The 22,979-nt window shown below is 27.2% G+C and overlaps 3 protein-coding genes across 3 annotated transcripts; all 3 read right to left on the bottom strand.

Annotated features, from left to right (window-relative positions):
- Positions 1-5,552: 5,552 nt before the first annotated feature.
- Positions 5,553-7,142, bottom strand: LOC128957790 (forkhead box protein I1-A-like). The gene has a single exon (XM_054303603.1). It carries the CDS (start codon positions 7,140-7,142, stop codon positions 5,553-5,555), a length of 1,590 nt encoding a protein of 529 aa, XP_054159578.1.
- Positions 7,143-18,371: 11,229 nt separating this feature from the next.
- On the bottom strand, positions 18,372-19,765 carry LOC128957662 (uncharacterized). The gene is made up of 3 exons (XM_054303467.1): positions 19,311-19,765; positions 18,978-19,233; positions 18,372-18,891 (listed from the first exon to the last, which is right to left on the bottom strand). Exons 1-3 carry the CDS (start codon positions 19,755-19,757, stop codon positions 18,512-18,514), a joined length of 1,083 nt encoding a protein of 360 aa, XP_054159442.1. The 5' UTR covers positions 19,758-19,765; the 3' UTR covers positions 18,372-18,511.
- Positions 19,766-20,135: 370 nt separating this feature from the next.
- Positions 20,136-20,976, bottom strand: LOC128957668 (phosphatidylinositol N-acetylglucosaminyltransferase subunit P-like). The gene has a single exon (XM_054303472.1). The coding sequence runs from the start codon at positions 20,661-20,663 to the stop codon at positions 20,178-20,180; it is 486 nt and encodes a 161-aa protein (XP_054159447.1). The 5' UTR covers positions 20,664-20,976; the 3' UTR covers positions 20,136-20,177.
- Between the last annotated feature and the right edge of the window lie 2,003 nt (positions 20,977-22,979).

The following is a 22,979-nucleotide window of genomic DNA, read 5'->3' as shown; positions in this document are numbered from 1 at the left end:
TATATATACACAATACAGACAGGCAAAGTACTCAAGTTATAACAAAATTATTTATTTCAATATATACAATACATGTAAATTTTAAGTATACAAAAATTTATTTTTTTCAAAGATTTATTTTTATATGCACTAAACTTTACTATTACTATTACTATTACTATTACTATTACTATTACTATTACTATTACTATTACTATTACTATTACTATTACTATTACTATTACTATCACTATTACTATTACTATTACTATTACTATTACTATTACTATTACTATTACTATTACTATTACTATTACTATTACTATTACTATTACTATTACTATTACTATTACTATTACTATTACTATTATTACTATTATTACTATTACTATTACTATTACTATTACTATTATTACTATTATTACTATTATTACTATTACTATTACTATTACTATTACTATTACTATTATTACTATTACTATTACTATTATTACTATTATTATTATTACTATTATTACTATTATTACTATTATTACTATTATTACTATTATTATTATTACTATTACTATTACTATTACTATTACTATTACTATTACTATTACTATTACTATTACTATTACTATTACTATTTTTACTATTATTACTATTATTACTATTATTACTATTATTACTATTACTATTACTATTACTATTACTATTACTATTACTATTACTATTACTATTACTATTACTATTACAACAAAAATAATTTTAATATTTGCTTTTATCAAAAATTATAATACATTTTATTTAATACTAATATTAAAATTTGATATAAATGTTTCTATGTTTAATATTAATCCTTTTATCTGTATTTATTTACTTAAGTATTTATGTGTTTGTTGAGTACAAATGCCTGTCACTAATACACAATATAAATATTAAACTTTATAATGTATTTACTATTTTATAAAAATAATTTATATTTAACAATCAACTAAAATATAGTAAGCAAATCATTGTTTAAACAATAATTATAGTTAAATCAATATATTTATACATATACTGTACCGTATATACAGTATATTTTACTGATTGTTAAATAGTTACTATAGCATTAAAAACAAAACACAACAGTTGTTATAATTTATTATTTGTTTTAAGAGATAATTGTTAAAATCAGAGTAAACAGTGATTGCAATTGAATTGATAAATAAGATAAAAGGAAATAATAATAATACATAAAAGTTATATATGTTTTGATGATATTATTGCGTGTAATAATCATATTTTGTTCAACGCTTACACAAAAATTTAATGTATTTTTCGGGCAATATTTTTGTGCTTATTATTAGACATATTGAAAGCAAAATTTGTTGTCAACATTTCGACAACATTTTGCTTTTAATTATATTTTCATATATGTATCACATTTTTCATCAAAACTGATAAATAAAAGTTGCATTATATACTGTATATAACCTGTCAAATGTTGGCTTAACAGCACATTTGCTAAATAATGTACTGAAAACTAGATTCCGGCGCTGAAAACATACAGTTCCCCCCATACTGTACTGTACAGTACTGTAGTTCACTAGAGATTCAAAAAGATTGGTAATTGTTGGCGGACTTTATATATACCCTTAAAATAATTCATGTAATGGTTTGAAGGCATTACACACACACACACACACACACACACACACACACACACACACACACACACACACACACACACACACACACACATACATACATACATACATACATACATACATACATACACACACAGACACATAGGCTTTCTCTATAGCTTTCAATACAAACAACTATACAATAAATTAGCCTTTGGGTAGTGTTTTGTATAGTTTATTATTGCAACATAACATTGGATGCTAAACACAACAAAAATATATTTTTTATTTATTGTATAACTATATATACTGTATATATTCTGTATATATATATATACTGTTATATAACATACCATATGTGTATTAAAAAGATGATATATAATAGTAGTATTTTTATATACTGTTGGCAAACGCAAAAGGCATCACAATATACTTTATATATAAAATGATATTATCTATAGTTATGTAATATTTTATTGCTTTCCTGTATTTAACAACAAAATAAATGCTCAGAAATTTCATGAGTTATCAACAAAAAAAATTTTATCGGCCAAAAATATAAACCAATTGTAGCTCTAAGTGAACATTCATTTAGATATACGTTCCCTTTGAATGACTAAATTGTGTGATTTGCCGACACACCAACCTCTTGGCACTTACTCGATCTCTCCTAATAAAAAACGACTAGTGCTTAGCTATAATAGTCACTATATATGTAAAACACATCAATAAAATAAAGAGTCTGAAGTACACTATATATATGATCACTATATTATATTTAACTATATATTACATATATAAATAACTATAATACAGTATGTACTGCTATACTAGTGCATTGAGTGGTGGAAATAATGGTAGTAATAGGTTATAAATTTACGGTATATACGGCATATATATTTATGTTATAATATGTATTGTAGAAAGCAGTCAATGATATTTACTAAATAAAGTTATCGATGCATATAATGTTAATATAACTCTACAATAGTTTTTATTTCTTTGTCAAGAATATTCTATTAAAGAGAGAGAGAGAGAGAGAGAGAGAGAGAGAGAGAGAGAGAATAAAACAAGTAGTAAAGTGTGTGTCCTCTCAATTGTTGCCCGAGTATGCCGAGTGTCCACACATATACATATAAAGTATATATATATATATATATATATATATAAATTTATATACCATTATAAATACAATACATTTATATACATATGTCTTGCTATTGCTTTATTGTAATGGACTAACACAACATAACATTTAAATGTATACATTATTATCAGTTTATTTGAAGGAACGCCTTGATGTGTAGCAAACAAATTGTGTGAAACACACAACTTATTTCACGACACCTTTTACATCACCCCTGAGGCCATAATGTGTTATAGACTATAATAGTAGTAGTAGTCGTGGATGACAAAGAAAATCATACAATCATACAGTCATACATTACAATCATTTGCTACTCTTTTATAAATATATATCCACACACACACACACACACACACTTGAAATTGTTTTGGGAGTTATTTTATAACAATATTTGAGTTCACACATACACACATTTATATATAGAGTGGTGTTTTGTTCAGCATTTTAAATAAATGTATTGAAAAAATTGGTTTTCAACACACAAAAAATAAAATAAAAAGTTTTCAATTCCGATACAATTTACTTTTTAATCATACAATTCATAGTATACAATATAATATAAGCGACACTAATACATATGCAAATATGTAATGCTTTAACAAAAAATGTTTTCTGACGTTTAGATGAAATATATATTATATACAGTATTTACTTGAAATACATAGTATAACAGTTTGGAAAATTATTTTTAAAAAGTTTTTATTATTATAATAACATATACAGTAAATAACAATTTATTTATAACAAAAAAAAAATCTGTTTTTCTTATGTATGACACAAAAAAGTGAATCATTTGTGACAATTTTATAATTTTATTTTCAAATAGTCTCTCAAAAAAAATTTACATATAATATTCAATTATAATCTCAATATACGATTTATATTAGTTGAAAATTACTATAAAAGAGAGAAAGTTAGAGAAAGTGAAAGACCTATTAAAACGAGTCAATTATTTAAAAGCCAATGAATAATAATTATATGCATCTCATGGGTGACTGAGAGAGAGAGAGAGAGAGAGAGAGAGAGAGAGAGAGAGAGAGAGAGAGAGAGAGAGAGAGAGAGAGAGAGAGAGAGAGAGAGAGAGAGAGAGAGAGAGAGAGAGAGAGAGAGAGAGAGAGAGAGAGAGAGAGAGAGAGAGAGAGTGGAAATGGGATCTCTATTTAGGGGAACAGATATGTAAATTATTCTTACATTTATACAGTATTCAAAACCTATGCCTTATTATTAATACAGTAGTGTTGTTACAATAAAATTTTTATATAAAGCTCACCATTTAATTTAATTCATATAAATAGTTAGTGCGATCAAATGTCACACAATTTTAGGGCCATTGATTGCCTCTTAAGGCTTATATATATATACACACACAGTATATACACTAGTATTTATATACATAAGCTCATCATCAACACCATCACCGGTAAGTGTTGATCTAACATCCCTAACATCCGTTGTAAAGCACAGTCATCATAATGTATATATAAATTATTTACTGTAAATTTATATATACTGTATATAACTAAAGCCTGTGGCCTCTCATACTGTATAACTAAAAATATTATATATATATATATATATATACTTGAATTGAATGTGAATTAGCTGTTGCCTCAGCTAACTCTCAGTGCTATTTCAGACACAAATTGGCTCACTTTTACATATAAATATAGTACTGTATAGTCAGCCCAATCCATAGACAACACTTGTACCCGACCTGCAATAGTAATCGCTGTGAGCACTGTTAGGTTGGCTATACAGTACACTATAAAAAATAGCACTCAAATGGTTCGGCAAATTGTGAATCTATTATACAATATGAGAGGCACACAAATGAGTGTAATATTTATTAGTAAATAAGTCGCCGCTCGGGAACAGTGAAAGAGAGAGAGAGAGAGAGAGAGAGAGAGAGAGAGAGAGAGAGAGAGAGAGAGATGTTATATGACACCCTATTCATTATTACCGATAGTAACTGGAGGTGCAAATTGATCCACACATTCACACATCCGAGTGCCCTCTCCATTGCCAATCAATTACTGATAACATGAGTGAGCTATTTATTTCTATGCCTAACATATATATATACGGGATATTTATATATAATTTAAATCATAAAAGCATGTTTTTGTTAGAATATCTAATTGAGATAACATACAAGCAATTGAAATGTAAAATCAATAGATTTATTTCCACACAGTTTGTAAGTTTTAGTCTATTATTGTATTTAACTTTCAAGTTTTGTATTAATTTATATATGATTTTATTTTTTGTACAACAAATATCATTTATTGTCATTATTGAAACAATTTAATCATAATTTAAACTCAATTTATTATACATTGCTAATTAACATTTTCAATAATTACTGTACATAAGCTGCTTGTTAATTCTATTATAATAATAGTTAATATTACTATATATTTTAATTATATTTACTTTAAATTAATGTAATGTAATGTTATATTATAAATTTTATTATATTATATAAATGAATATATAATTTATATTATAATTTGTTTTATTATATAATAGTAATAACTGTTAAAAACTTTTTTAGCTATTTTATTATTAGCAGAATTAAACGTTTACATATTACTATATAATACTAAGTTAATATACATTTTGTTATCTCTATCTAGAAATCATATTAAATTACGATTACATATATTATACTAAATCAGATAAAATAAAACCTATAATAATATCATTAATAGTCTAATAAAGAACTAACACAATGTCTATCATTTATAGTCATCTATTTATCTAAAGTGTGTATTAAATATTTACCGAAATATAATATAACTATAAAATAAAAATTATCGTTTATTTGCATCCGATGTCAAATCAAACGCTTGGTTAGCGACCGACGCGTAGCCGAGTATAGTGGCTGCCATTTGGGCGTTGGACAGTGCGGCGGCCGACATGGCCCACGGCAGGTTGACAGGGAAGGCCGCTCCGGGACCTACCGATTGTAGCGATTGGTTGATTAGACCGGCGTTCATCTGATGTAAGTTTTGCAGCGACTGAAGTTGGGCCGCACGCCACGATCCCGGCGACAGTGTCGGTATAATCGGTTGTCTCGGATGAATCATTGGTGGCGAATGATGGCGTTCGGCGGTCGACGAGATCGACGGCGACGAGCTGTTGCTGTCGTAACTGTCGATTGTTTTGTTGATAATAAAATCGTTTTGCGATCCCATCGATGGTGGTGTAGTACTTCGCCGGTTGTTGTCATCCAACTGTTCAATGCATTCAACCGAGTTGTTTGACGACGACTTGTTTTCCGATACGATACGATTGATGTTGTCGTCGACAGTTGAATCACAATCGGGAGCTAATAGGCTTTCGACATCAAACTGTCGTTTTATTGCTTTTATGTTTGTATGCGATACGGATGGCAATAGGCTGTCCTCATGAGTGCGACAGTCTTCGATTGCCTTCAGGTCTGGATTAGCCGATAACTTGTTTGGCAGAGAAAAGCGGAGATCATTGAAAATATTGATATCATTTGCACAGATAGCTTGATTTGCATGTAATCTAAATCCTGACGATGCCATTAGTGCTGCTGAGTGGTGTCCAAACGGATTGACTAAACCCGTCGGTGGCATTGGTGGCGGTGTCGGACTGGGACTGTCATCGTCGTCGGGAACCGATAGTCCCATATGTTTTCGAACCTTTCGCTGGGCTTTTCGGCGTCTAAAGTCTCCTTTCTTGAAGTCGTCCAAATTTGCCGGATGTATAGCCCAATAATGTCCTTTTCCATTAGCACTGCGACCGGATTTAACAAAACAGTCGTTCAGTGATAGGTTATGTCGGATACTGTTTCTCCAACCGGGCCCCCGGTTTCTGAAGTAGGGATAGTTGTCGAGTATGTGCTGATATATATCGCTTAATACCATTTTCTGGTCACTCATGCTTAATATAGCGATAGCAATGAGTCCGATATAACTGTGCTGCGGTTTGGGCTCTTCATGCATGAAACGAAACCGCGGATCAAATCTCGCAAAAGGAGTCATAGCTCCAAACGGTGTGCCGTCAGCAAAGGCTGGATGACCATAACCGGGTGGCATGTTGTAGGCCGTGTTGGCGAACGGTGCGGATGGACCTAATCGCAAGCGAACCGATGCCTGGGAAGTGTAATCGTAGAACTGTAGTCTCTGATAGTCGGCTAAATTAAAATTGGGACTACCGTTTGGTGTCGGCAAACCTAACCGATGGCCGGCAAAATTGGCCAATGAAAATGCATTGCTAACAGCATTGATGTTATTAACTGATGAGGACGTGATATGCGGTGCTGTCGTCGCCTCGTTTGGCAACGGATTGTCTAAAAACGGATTAACTGTCGATGTTTTCATACGGAGTGCTATCATAGCCTGTGCCGAACCATTGCTATTTGATTCACACATATTTATTATTATTATTATTATTATTATTATTATTATTATTATTATTTATTTATTATATATTAGGAAATTTTGATTTATATAAACAGATGTAATATTATTAGTTGTAATATATAAATATATAATACAATATAAGCAAATTATTTTAAGTTTGCATTTAATATATTTGTTGTAAGGAATTAAAGTTATAAACTGTTATACAGATAAAAACTTTTTAGCAAATATTGATGACATATATAATAAATATATTAAACAATATGTCTCACTTAAAACTACTTTATATACGGTATGTATATGTTTAACATTTGGTTGGTTTTTCTAGATTGAATGGTTTTATAAATATATATTTATTTGGATGATAATGATTTTTATAAACTGTGTGGTAGGTTTGGATAGCCCATAGACAACAATTACCTTACGGAGCGAACCTATACATGATGTGTGCACCGGTTGGTTGCCAGCTCTCTGTGAGAGGCGGAGATTACCAGTTAATGTTACCATATATTTGATGCACAACAGTATGAAAACTTTATACAGTATACAGTATATTACTATAACAGTATATGTATGTATGTATATATATATATTTATAATATATATTTGTAGTGTATATTGAACACAAATCGTTCAAATAGATGACAAAATTCAATGATATTGCACTGTTGTCATCAAAACTTAGCTAATCTCTCTTTCTTTCTCTCTCTCTCTCTCTCTCTCTCTCTCTCTCTCTCTCTCACTCACTCACTCACTCACTAACTCGAAATCGGGAGCGCATGACATAATGACAGTGTCGATGAAGACATTAGATTCAGTTAGCTATATATATATATATATATATATATATATATATATATATATATATATATATATGACACGCGACCCGTTCGTTGTGAACAAAGCACTGGCAAACATATAATTGTAGAAAATCTGCTGATATTTGAGCTCTGGTTTGTATGGGATTTGTACTCTTATTTAATATAAATGTAGTTTTATATTATACAGATATTGGACTGTATTATAAATATATATACGCTTTGATTGTACAATTGAATTGAGTTTTCAACACAACAGCATAAAAATATTTTATATCAAACGGTAACTTCAAAAGAGATGATAATTATTAGGTTTTAGAGGAACACTATATTATATACTTAATAAAATATTTTTTATATATATTTTATAATACATATGTATAGTACATATACTATATTATTTTATATATCAACTCTCGATTTTTAAAATAGTTATCAAAATATTATTTAATGTTTTAGATAATACATTTTCAAAAAAAAAACTTTATTTTTAATCAAATTTTGTATGATTCCTAATATATTCTATTACTGTAAAATATAATTTAATTTTAGCATTCATGCAGGGCTTAAAATTGGTTTAATTTTAGTTCAAATGTTCTAATAGTTCACTTTACTTTTTATTATTATTATTATTATTGTACAGTTATACTGGTTATGATAATAATAAAATTATTGTTAAAACTTTTACATTATATCTGATTGCTTACAGTGAAAATATTTTAAATACAAATATAGAGATTTTATATTTCATTTACTAAAATAATTATTGATTTATTCATAAAATACTATTTTTTCATTGTTGTTGTTTGTTTCAGTTGGTGATAATATATACAGTATGTGTTTAGACAGTAGATTGTCTGATAGTTGTAAAGATATATATATATATTATTGATAGATATCTAGTATATTGAGTTTAACACAAATAAATCAAATATCAATTGAAATGCTGAGCCTAACTGAGTTAAGTCAGTTGTGTGAATGTGTTGTTATGTTTCAAATAGGAAAGACAGTGTTAAAAGTAATAATCAGGTGCCAGAAAAAAGTGCGACAAATTTGCAACAAATAAGTGCTCCAACAATACAAATACCAATAAATACCAATAAAAACACCGGAAGTTAGCCGTAGAAAAAAGCATCTCTCAAATGGTTGTGTGATCTGAATGGAGGAAAAGACATAATAATAATGAATCGTTGATTTACTGGTCAGCACTGGTAGCATTGATGTTGGTTAGTAATAGGTATTACTACTACTATTACTACACTACTGTTTAATAGTGTGGCCTTCCCGGTGGTGGTGTTGGTCCATAAATAAATGAATGAATGAATGAATGTTTGAATGAATTGATTGAATGAATGAATGGACAAAAAGAAAAAGTGTTTTTAAAACAAATTTGTTGTTTGAGAGATGAAGTGCACTATTATTTGTGGTGTTAAAAGTTTTTCATCAATGAATTGATTGACCACAAAATTTTTGAAGACCTAAACTCACCATTTATTTTTGGGACAATGAGTTTGTTGGGTCTATCTATCTATTTCTCTACTGTATGAGAGTGTTTATGGGGTTGTATACTACTGAACATATACTGTATAAATATGTATTTATTATATACCGTATATATAAATACAGTAAATAAAGTGCATTATTCTGTAGTGTTGATTGTATACATTATTGACATTAATGTTTTGGGTCAACCAAACTCATGTAAGGTCTAAACGGTTGAGTAGTACTACTGTACTATACATTAGTGGACATACATGTCTTATGTGTGTGTGTTTGACGTTTCTCTATTGTTGTTGTCGTTAAAAGATTGAAATGTCCATTAAGTTGAAACCAACTTTGCATCTCTGATATAAAGATATACAGTACGCCCTCAAAATAATAAATAAAGATCACACAATTATTGTGTGGTTGTGTGCAGTTCACCCAAAAATTCAATGGCATATCGGGAGGTTATTGGGGAGGTGTGGGGGACCGCCAATAATTACCGACACTTTCGGCTTCTATTATAAATGTCATATATTGTATTGAAATAGTAATAGTAGTCAAACAGTTTGCAGTTTGTGTTTGAATATAAACTTCAATACACACATACAGTACAAACTATAAATGTATTGTTCATTTTGTTAATGTTTATCAATGTATATGTGTTGCCTCCTAAACACTATAATTACTATATGTTTAAGTGCTATAAAACTACATATGCTTTATAAGGTACTGTGTGTGTGTGATTGTATGATGCCTTACATTTATTTTGAACGGCAGCTCAGCTAACATTGTTTTCTAACTAAGAGGCTGTGCACAGCACTGTACACATCCCAGTACTCTAAGATATATAAGTTATATATACTAAAAAAATAATCATAATAATAAAAACTCTCAGCTCCTTAATTGAATGACAATCAAATAGAGAGGCAAAACGTTTTAATCAAAATATTTTCATTTGTTTCTAATTTATTGTTATTTTAATATACAGTAAATAATAATCTTATAGTTTATTTGTGTGATACAAATGAAAGCAAACGATTTGAAACAGTTTATATATATATATATATATATATATATAATATTATTTTTAAAACACTTATAAATGAAAATAATAAAAATAATAATAATTTATAAATAAATAAATAAAATGATGTTTTAAGCACAGATTGAAATGTATTTTGTATGTGATTGAGATGATTGTTGTTTTTACAGCCGCACCGATAGCTTAGGCATACTTTAGTGTATGAATGAGAGGTGAGGGGGTATAAGGTATACCCAATAAAATGTCTTTTGAATAACAACTTCACTCCATTAGAATATAGTAAATATAAGCAAATATACCGATCCCATGAAACTACTCGGAATCACATGGATATAACATTTTTTTTTATAAAAATTATTATTATTATCATTATTATTGTTATTATTATAATATTATTGTAGCACTTATGTATTGTTAAAAACTGTTACACACACACACACACACACACACACACACACACACACACACACACACACACATATGCATACATTATTTCTATAAACAGTATATGGAATCCATATTATGGATTTAAAATCGAGTAGGGCTTGAGTGCATACTTAAACAGCGCTCAGGGATGCAAATGATTGGGAAACCAGCTATTGTATTAAAAATATGGTTGAAAGTGCTGAATCCTCCATAAAAACCATACCAACCAGTGTGGTGGATACACTGGTATGTCTATGAGATATATTTAGTTGCATATAATCGCACCACACACATACACACATTTATATATATAGTCCTCTACATGTATTGCATATTTTCTTATGTATTGTACAATAAGTTTTTGGCCTATAAAATAGCCGTCCATTTGTTTTGTATGGGACGCACCCATACAGTCATACAAAAAGGAGTGTTTGTTTTCTTTACAGACCATTTGCCACATAATCTACTTTTTTAGGATCGAGTAGTCTTCAACTCTTCAAACATCAATAGAGGCAGTGATGGGAAACTAGAAAATGCAAAAACATTACAACTAATAGACTCCTGAAACACACAAATCTATTGACTATAATATTGAACAATATTTAAAATATTATCTATGATTCACAGTATATTAGAATATTCAGTATAATCACAAATAATAATAATAATAATAATATATTCAAAATAATTTGTATGGATTTTCCAAACTATTGTATTGAAACAAGTATTACATTTTTATTGTATGGATTTATAATACAAGTATATATATTATAAGCCTCTTAGCTGTATGTAATCAAAGCAAATAATACTAAAACTATATTATAAAGGCTTATAGAGTCTATAGACCGCATAATCCGCTTTTGGCATCAAATAAATTACAATCATTACAATTATTACCATATTGTATAACTTATATTAATACTATATTTAATTAAACTCAAATACGATAATTATTAATAATTTTTACAGTATTTTTCCACAATTGTATACTGTATTAAATATTATTTCAAATTTTAATCTATTTCCATATAATATTTACAATATTACAAAATTATAATATTAAATTTTAATTAAGCATTATCTTAATTACAAGTATATTACAAATATTTGTATTAAATAGCAATAATACTACTACTGTATAATAATAATAATGTTTACATTAAAGGCTCAATTAAAATTTATTAATAGAAATATATATATATATTAGTATATATTTTATTGTATACTTTTTATATAAAAACATTGGTCAACCACTTAGTTATTTTTTCAACATTTAGACACTGGTTTCTGAATTTATTTTACAAAAAGGCACACAAAAGTGTTTGCATTGATTGTATGTTTTGGTTGGTTTTGACAAATACAAAGATGTAAACATGAATTATCTGTAATTTGAGATTTGAAATTGAGTTTTATTTTTTTGGTGAACAATATTTTCAGGTATACTATAGTACAGTACATTATCCATATGTTTGTACAGTCATTTGACAAATAAATCATAAATAATAATAATAATAGTAAAAAAACATTTATCATTGAATAGGTAGTCTTTCTGTGCAGTTTATAAGTTTTAGGTTTCAATAAATATTTAATATTTTGTTTGATTATTTAACAATAATAGAGAGAGAGAGAGAGAGAGAGAGAGAGAGGATCAAAATATTTAAAGCTTTTACTGTATTTACTATCATAATAATATAGTTAATTATTGTATGATTTTATTGTATAACACGATATATCATAGACTACGCTTAATACTTATATGATTTCACTATTAAATCATGCACCTATATATCTTGTATATAAATTATATATGAATCATTTTTTCATATTACTTATGAACTACTATTTTAATATGAAAATATTTGAAAATAAACAGTTTATTGATACTGTATTGGTATATGATGTTTTATACTACTATATAGTTTCTAATAAACAATATATGATTTGTATAAAAAAATAAATATTAAATCTATATATTTATATATTAACAGTACAGTTACTGTAGTACAATGACTTGAGAAAAATGAAAAGATGTTTCAACAAATAATTATAAACAATTTGAAAATATTTTTATTTTTAAAAATATATATATATATATATATATATATATTCTTATATACAGTATATGACAGCTATTTTGGTTTATAAGTTATTTTTATTGATTGTATAGCGCTTTGCAAAAAACCACTTAACACTCTCAATGTTTTTGCTTTCATATGTCTAAACATAGATTAACATTAAGTGCATTTGGAAAGCAATACCTGTAGAGAGTTAGTTGTGTAGTACTTCAAAATGTATTAATCAATCAACGAAATGGACTTTTTTATATATCAATACATTATTAAAGCTTATATATGTTGGGCCCTCCTATTAGAGAAAGACCTTTCCCTTTATTTAATTGAAGCACCATTTTTCAGGTGATCGCACATTACATTATAAATTTATTTTCAATTTGCGCTTTTTGTTAATAGTTTTTTATTATATACCTATGCTATTAACCTTTAAGTCAACCAGTGATTGGTTTTAAAGCAAAATATAGTTTGAAGACATAAAAATAAAGTGAGAGAAAATTGAGTGCATTTTTGTTAGCCACTCGTCAAACACACACACAACACATTACACAAGCATTTCAATTAATGTAATGCGGGTTTCAAATAAAAAAAAAATTTTAAACTCATAAAAATAATTATTGAATGTCCGACCCATTGAACAGAACAACACATCATACATGGGTTTTCTGTATCTCTCAGTTTTGTTGGTGTTTATTGTAAATGTTATGTTATGTTATGCTCTTAACAACACTTTTATAAATATTTGAGTTAAACATTGTCTATACATTTGTACATTTTGTATATATAATAACAACTCCTATATTACTGGTACAGTACAACCACAGACTACAAATGCCAAGCGTTGTGTATTTATATAATAAGTTAATTTTCTCTCTCTCTCTCTCTCTCTCTCTCTCTCTCTCTCTCTCTCTCTCTCTCTCTCTCTCTCTCTCTCTCTCTTATAGAGTTGTTTAATCAATAAAACTCTTGACAAACTTTGCTTAACAAATGTGATAATTGGTTGTAAAATATTTTTTTTTTAATAAACATTAATTTATTTTTTACATTTGCTTTTTTAAAATTATCTAATGATTGACAATAATTATTAACAACAACAAATTTCTATTAACTTTTTTCTAGTTATCAGTAATGTTAGTAAAATTACAATAAAAACTAGTCAACAAAAAATAATTTATAATAGAAAAGTTAATAAATTTATTTTGTAACAATTTATAGCTAACTATAATAATTAATATTAAGTAATAAGTTAAGTAATAGCTAACAGTAAAAAAAGGTAAAAGTTAAGTAAGTAATAGTTACTAATAACTAATATTATTGTTACAAATACTAAAATATTATATTTATATTTAAAACTAATAGTTTTCTTAATTATAATAAATTTATTTATTTACTACTAATTTATTTTAATTTATGTATTTATTACTAATAATTCTAATATATATTATATATATTAAAATGTAATAATCTGAATAATATTTAATTTTATAACAATATATTTTATGTAATATTCAAAAGAGACAAATTATTAATTACTGCAATAAATCACTACATCATTATCGCATTAAGTATCATATTATTAAATCAAACAATTAAATCAATACTTAAACGCATATATTAATATATACTGTACTTAACAATAATATGCACTGAATTTTTATTTCCCTAATCACAAAAATTAAAGTTAAATTATTAATCATTTATAAAATATAATAAAATACTAATTCAAAGGTGTTGGCACACAAAATAAAATTATTTAATTAAATAATATATTGAATCGGTTTGTTTTGCTTTATTGAAACACCTTTTTTATTGCCAACAAATAATTGTTAACATTATTATTGTTATTATGGGTTTGAGAACAATTGTATAACAAAACCATAGAGTACTAAAAACTACTACATCTACTATAAATAGGCACACCTGTAGCTAAATAAAGACATGTAATAACATGTTAATACACGGGCCTCTAATAAGACAATTAGGTGCTCATCCCATATGCCATCACTTTATCAGTCCATCACTCACTCAATCAAGGGGTCAATCAATTCATATGCAATACAATTGATGAGATGAGAGCCGACTTTTCTTGTCTCCTATTAAATGGTTAGGAATTTTTTTTTTGCTAAAACAGGTTTCTCATAAAAAAATCAACAAAAATTATATATATATATCTTTGTGTGGGTTTTTTAGTGGTAAAATTGTATCTTCTTCTTCATCTAGGATTGGATTGCAATGATGGAAGTGTTAGCGATAAGCAATGGGAGGTCTCTCTCTCTCTTTCCCCGAAAAAATGTGTAAATCTCTGGTGAGTGGATATTCACGCTTTAGTGACCATTTCATTGTATATAATTTATATATGTATTTAAAGTAAATGGTATTCTTGTAAATGCATTACCATTTGATGCAATAATAAGTGTTACAAAAAAAATTAGTTGAAATCGGAGCCAACAAAATACTGGTCACAAATGCGGTCTAAACTATAGTATATAAATGTGTGCAGTCTATGTTTGGTATGTCTTATGTTAAATATTGTATTAGTAGTAGTATTAGATAGACAGTGGTTTTTAATACATCTCCTCACACCTGCATTTGTGATATATAGTAGTATACAGTATGTGTGTTCACCACATATACTATATTACAATAACAATACTGTAGTATTGGGTCTCTCTTTCAAAAAAAAAAATGTTTTAAACAATCATTGGAGCGAAAGATAATGTACACAATGTTGGCGGAAGAAGTGAACACTTAAGCTCTCATCTCTCTCTCTCTCTCTCTCTCTCTCTCTCTCTCTCTCTCTCTCTCTCTCTCTCTCACACACACACACACACACACACACACACACACACACACACACACACACACACACACACACACACACACACACACACACACACACACACACACACACACACACACACACACACACACACACACACACACTCACTCACTCACTCACTCACTCACTCACTCACTCACTCACTCACTCACTTATCTTAAACTTTTTATATTTTTATTATTATTTGGTCCGCCCTTTGACTAGTTTTAAGAGATGCGGTCAGAAAAGGCGTTAAATGGATCGCATCGTAACTTAGAGAGAGAGAGAGAGAGAGAGAGAGAGAGAGAGAGAGAGAGAGAGAGAGAGAGAGATCATAATATATTGGTAAATGTGATGTTAAAATCGCTAACACTAACACATAGTTTTGAATACCAATAATACTGTATATAATTTTTATATTATGAATGAATAGCAATAACACATACAATGCAATCAAATATAAACTTTTTTTTATTGTTATTTTACTTTTAGAAATTGCTATTCAAATATATTCTGTGAGCGCAACCATCAAAAACTAATTCAATTGTCTGTATATATGTATTGCTTTGAAACATAAAAGAGTCCTCAATATTATCCATATATTTAACATTATAACAAAAATATAACAATCATTGTATTTATCGCCAAACCTATACTTAAAGTTATATATATACTGTATGTTGAATATATCAAAGTAAAAATATTCTTTAATTCAATAACTAGTCAATCAAATCAATGCAATAATATGTTATATAATTTTTTTTTCATTATTTCTACCATTAGTTAATAATTTTCTAATTGTTATTTTCTAAACTAAATATAAATATAAAATATTTGGTTTCAATTAATTGTTTAACAAATACAGTACATATCTGACATAATTTAATGTAAAGAAAAGTACCGTTCATTAAATGATTAATTGTTTGGTTTTTTATTTGAAAATATTATTTAAAATTTAGCGAAACAATTGTTAGTAAACTTACCCAAAAATTACAACATTTTATAACAATTTTACGCTAAAAGTAATATATATTAGTGTTTTATAAATAATAATTTATGCAAAAACAGTTTTGATTTCTATTAACATACTGTAACATATTTAGTTTAATATGTTATATATTATTTATCATTGCTATTTATTTTATCTATTATAAATAATTATATAATTAACCATGATCTTATTAGAAAACTATATTTTATTTTTAAAAAAACACAATAATTTAACTTCTAATTATAATAACATTTATTGTGAAAATTACAGTTAAACTTAAAAAAAACTTCTTCTAAATGTTAATTCAAATAAAGTTAAAATTTGTTGTGAATAAAGTTTTTTTTTGTTTCTAAGTCGTGTTTAATTTAATTTAAAATAAAGTATTATACAATTTACATATGAAATATATCTCTTATCGATAAAATACTAGTTAAACAAAAGTTATAAATAATAATTAAAGCATTGATTATTAGTTATTTAAACTGTATTAAATAGTTGTATATAGTTGCCAAAAAAAACCAAATAGTTATTGAAATAGTTATTTATTTTCTTATAAATATTTCCAACTGATTTCCAACATTTCACTTGTTTTCAGCATATCTACAAAAATGATGTACAAATAAACTAATTATTTCTATTGTTAAAAAAGTAATATGAGTTGATAACAGTTTACACATTTTATATCAATTATATAACTATTACTTTTTGTTTTTAAATATATTTGTACAATATTTTACAATTTAATGCTTATATTTTAAAAATAATTGAAATAGTTACAGTATTTATAAGTTTTTATAGTTGCTAACCCAACAAATAGTTATTTATAGTTATAATAAAATTTCGGAAATAGCGTCCACTGGTCAACTTCGGTGGACATACTAAGTCCCAGTTATAAGCTTTGAACCGACAAAATAATTTTTTTTAGTTGTAAATTAATACACTAATAAGTAATAATTAGTCTACATTAATAATAATAAACGGTATATATATATAAAATACAAGTATATAAATTATATATAAAATATTCAATAATATAATGTTATTAAAAACTTTGATATGATATCTTTAAAATAAGTAATTATTACATTCATTTATACAATTTAGTGATATTTGTATTTAAAACTACATAATGACAATTAAGCAATGCTTTAAAAATAAGATTTTAAAAATTATTATCAATATTGGGATCGGGATATCAAGTATATGAATGTCGTCAATGAGATTCACAACCAGAGTGACTATAACTTAAAGATTTCCGGTCAACGAGTGCTCGATATCTGTTGGGTATATATACCTGTTGTATCCATGGATAGTATAAAAATTTATATATAAAATAATGTTTAATATAAATATATTTATGTAAAAAATTGTTATTTCTAATTTATAAAATAATAACATAAAATAAAGTATTATAAAACTCTATTTATATCTAAATACAAGTATTAAAATAATGTTATTAATCAACTTTTTTTTTGATATACAGTATAATGTAATAGTAGCTAAGTTACAGTATAATGAATTAAATTATTAGATAATCATAGAATTTAGTTGTATTTGTAATTATGTCTAAATAAATGATAATAAGCGGTGTTTTAAAAATAAGTAGAAAAAAATGTGATCTTTATTGTTATCGGTATATCAAGTATATGAATGTCGTCAATGAGATCCATAACCAGAGTGACGACAACTTAAAGATTTCGGCTCGATATGGGTCGGGTATCAAAAGATGCTATATTGATGGGAATGTTGGACGCGGCGGCGAGGGTACCGGACAATTGAACAGTTGATAAACAAATCCGCGTTTGATTTCCATTAATGTATTTCCGGCATATGTCTTGTTTTGGTGTCCATACTTAATGACATACTTGTCGTCGCGGAACTCAATCAGTTTAAATGAATACTGATTTCCAACCTTTTCGTATTCATCGCTGAGAAGAGCCGTTGCGTTGACGATCTCATTGTCCACACAATTGGAGCTGTCGTTTACTGGCAGATAGTTCCAGTCTATCTCCCGGCGCGTCCCATAGTCAACATACTTGGCCTCCATTACGTGTCTCTTAAAATAATTCCAATTATTACCGACATTTTCCTGGCTCTTTGGTGGCTTCTCTGGAAAAAAAATCAAACACAACACACAATGTTATTGCTATTATCATTATTTTAATAAACCATAATATTTCTATAGTTTGTTTTACCCATATAATAAACAAATAGTCGCACAGGTAGCACATCGGGAAGGACTGGCAGCACAAGTATCGAATGTATGCGATCGACTAAATCTTTTTGCGGAAACTTAGTAAACAATGTCATCAAATTCATGGGATCTTCGCCCGGTATGTACTTATAGATGTCTGTATTGATCTCTTTATAATACCACGGATCCGGATATTTAATTCCTTCGACATCGTATATAACAAACAGATGAGTACTTAACAATGTTTTGCCATCAGACTAAATATAAGACACAATGACAACAATATTAAATAAATATATAAATTTACTGTAATTTCTTAGATATAAATACATACTATTGTCTGATTCAATCCGACAAGAATTCTTTGTTTGCCATCAATTTTAGTTTCATATTTTTCATTAGTTCGCATCCAGAAGAAGTGTTTCATCCAAAACAAGTTATTACCGATTAATCGCTTTCTCCATATGTTTTTCTCTGCCAACTCATACATCTTTGTAAACCTAACCAGACCTCCAGTTTCCAGTTGTGATGTATCCAAGTCTTCGATATAATAATAGTATTTCTTATTACTGAACGGATCATCCGGTCGGACGGCGTTTCTGTCCTCCAACAGTACTGCTAAGCCTTTCTTGTAGAAAAAAGCTTCAAATACCCGGTAATTACCGTACAATAAATTGCATAACTTTATGTCATATTGAGATGTGCTGTTTGTGTCGGCACTGACCATCCATACGACTAATTGAATCAAACATATCAACTGTACAGTTGTTGTTGTGATCATTATCTTAGTTTTGATTAACAAAATTAAATCAAATAACAATTGAATAAATAAAAAGTTAAGAATATTTTACACATTAATACACAAATTGTTGTCTTATTAAACAATTATTTGATAATATTTTTTCTTTTAGTTTAAATATAGTTTAGAACTAAATGTAGAAAATTGTATTGAATTTGAATTCAATAAAAATCATTCAAATGGATGGATAAATATCGCGTGAATTCATAAAATAATTATTTGTAATGTTTTGGATCTAAAATATGTTTTCACTAAACAGACTGTATTAACAATTTGTTAATAATTTTTTACAAACATTTCAATCAATAATTTTTTTTTATTAAACTATTTCTAATTAGTTAACATAACTTAAAACTTTGCTGTAATTCATATAAAAAAATTTAATATTAATTGAATCGACAATTAGTTTAAATATAATTGTTGTGAAACAAAGTCTGGTTTCAAGTCTTGAATCGGAGGAATAGCTTTGCGATGACTTTTCTCTTCTTTTGTCTCCATTGTGTCCATCGATGATGTCTTCACTGATGATGTGTTGCGAGTGTTTGAGTCAAACAAAGTGTTGCAGTGATTCAGTGATGGAGTGAACAGATAGTTAACCGATGGGTAGAGACAGACAGCAAACATCACAATTGAGACCAATATCTGTGTCGGGATTGCGAGCGACCAATACTTGCGCTCAAAATAAGTCAAACCTATGCTTTGAAACACTTGTGTTGTGATTATGGCGTACAAGAAGTACAACAAAAACATCAAAATTGAGACCAAAAACAATACAAAACCATAAATACAACGACCGGTGTTTGGACTCGGATTCGGTGAACGCGAGTCCCCGTTCTGGCCGTTCGGATGACCACTGCTTGTATCGGATGTCGGCAACCAATCACTCATTGTTTGCTTTGTCTTCGGTTTTATCTTTGATGTCAAACTTGTCTATCGTTTCAATGATTAAGTCCAACGACTGAAGCAATGATTTGACACAAACTCTCAATCGTTTCAATCGATTGCTCTTCACTTCAATTGTCAGTAAATTGTTGTCAACTTTGATATCTCTGTCGACAATCACACCATCACTTCGGACTTCTTTGTCGACAATCAATGTCTTGTAGGCAATGGTTGCCTGTCTTTGAGTGTCAAACACAACACTCACCACCACTTCATTCAGTGTTTCATCACTTGATGTCAACATTCAGACAATAAAAATCAAATGTCATTCAAAACTTATTTAACAAATAAATGATTCAATTGTTTGTTTAAAATATAATAATAATTGATTAATAGATTGAAAAACAATTCAATTAATTGATTGCTATTTAAACTATTATTTAACGGTTAATATAGTAATCAATTGAAACACAAATGCAATGCAATGTTGTGTTGGGTTTCAAAACCAAACAACACATGAATTACTTATAAAGTATTAATACATATGTCATGACATCTAATGATAGCATTTGTCGTTAAAAAAAAGTTTTAATTAAAAAAATGTTTTAAAATTCAGATTATATTTGAATAATAAGTAGTTAACAATAATAACTAATTTAATTAAATCTATTAATCGATAGTTTGCTAATTATTTAGTGATCTGTTTTATAGTCCAAACATATTTCTGACAGTTTCGCCAAATGTTGTGTTCAATATTAATAAACTTCAATTTAATATAAAATTTAATATATAAAATAGTTAATTAATTTCATTGAATTTAGTGATAATTGTAATTAAAACTAAATAATGACAACTAAGCGGTGATTTTAAAAATAAATAACAACAAAAATGTGATCATTAATGACGATCGGGATATCAAATATATGAATGTCGTCAATGAAATCCATAACCAGAGTGACGATAGATTAAAGATTACCGGTCAACGAGTGCAAGATATGTGTCGGGTAATAGTAGTCGTATTCATAAGTGGTATATCCTTAAAGGTCGACTGGGAGCTGACTGATGATCGTTATCAATGGTCATACCCCCCAATTTACACTTTTTTTGCTTAAACTTTTGTTTAGATATATTTATAGTAATATTAATTTATTCTTTATTAGATATTTTGAAAACTCTTTCAAAACTATTATTTATTTATTTTTATGCTAATGTCTGAAGTGGTAGTGATTGCTTTGTCGCCGAACCGATAGATGTGCTAATGACTGAAGTGGTAGTGGTTGGTGTTTGAAAAAAATTATTTTAGTTATTGAAGTTATTTTGAAAAAATAAATTGAATTTTTTATTATACAAATTAATTAAAAAAAAAGTAAAATCACATAAGTTTTATAATAACATATTTATATTTATATATATATTTATATTTAAATTATACATTTTTTTATATATCAATAATAAAGAATATTAATATTATTAATAAAATACATATATTTATAAAAATTATATTTTATTTTAAAAAATTGAACGAAAAGTTATGACAATGTGTTCAACTAATTTTATTATCAAATATTAGATTTCTTTTAGCTCTCAAATTAAAACATTTAGTCTCTTATCTAAACAATTTACACATCAAAAAATACTATTATTTATTTTAATTATTTTCATTGACTTAAAGTGAATTTTAAATCAATTTTTCATTCAATGTTGAAAAAATTGAATACATTTACAAATGGCATAATATTTATAATAATAAAATTTATTTTCTCTTATAAAATATATAAAAATAGTTTCTTAAAAAAAATCTGATAAAAAAACATTATCATTATTACAAAAATATTATTATTAATAATAATTATTTTTATTAAAAGTGTATTTTTTGTGACCCTTTCACACAGTTTTACACGATTTGCACCATAAGTTTCTCCTTATAGTTAAAACTCCATTATATGGGAACAAACCGTATGTAAGACTGACTGACTTATATTGACTGCAATATAATAATCATTATTTTCAGACCAAAACAAGACCTCATTTTTAGTAACTATTTTTTTTTGTTCACTCAAGGAATGTGTTTCAAAAATATTATTTTTTCTCTATCTATAACTATATTATAACAAATTTGTTATTTATTTATTTTTCCAAAAAAATAATGTCTTATTTATAAAAACATTTTTTGTTTTAAAAAAAATCTTTGATATTACAACAGTCTACTATTGTGTCAATTAATTAATTAAATTTAAATTATCGCTTTCTCTTTAAAAAAAAGAAAGAAAGAAAAAAACTATAAATAAACTATTTATACAATTTAATAGCAGTTATAAAACA

The sequence above is a fragment of the Oppia nitens genome, unplaced genomic scaffold (assembly GCF_028296485.1).
Source record: "Oppia nitens isolate AA-2021 unplaced genomic scaffold, nextdenovo-longstitch-racon4-pilon3 scaffold3_pilon_pilon_pilon, whole genome shotgun sequence".
In the NCBI taxonomy this organism is placed as follows: Eukaryota; Metazoa; Arthropoda; class Arachnida; order Sarcoptiformes; family Oppiidae; genus Oppia; species Oppia nitens.
Note: the sequence above shows the minus strand (reverse complement) of the source record. Positions and strands in the feature narration are given on the sequence as shown.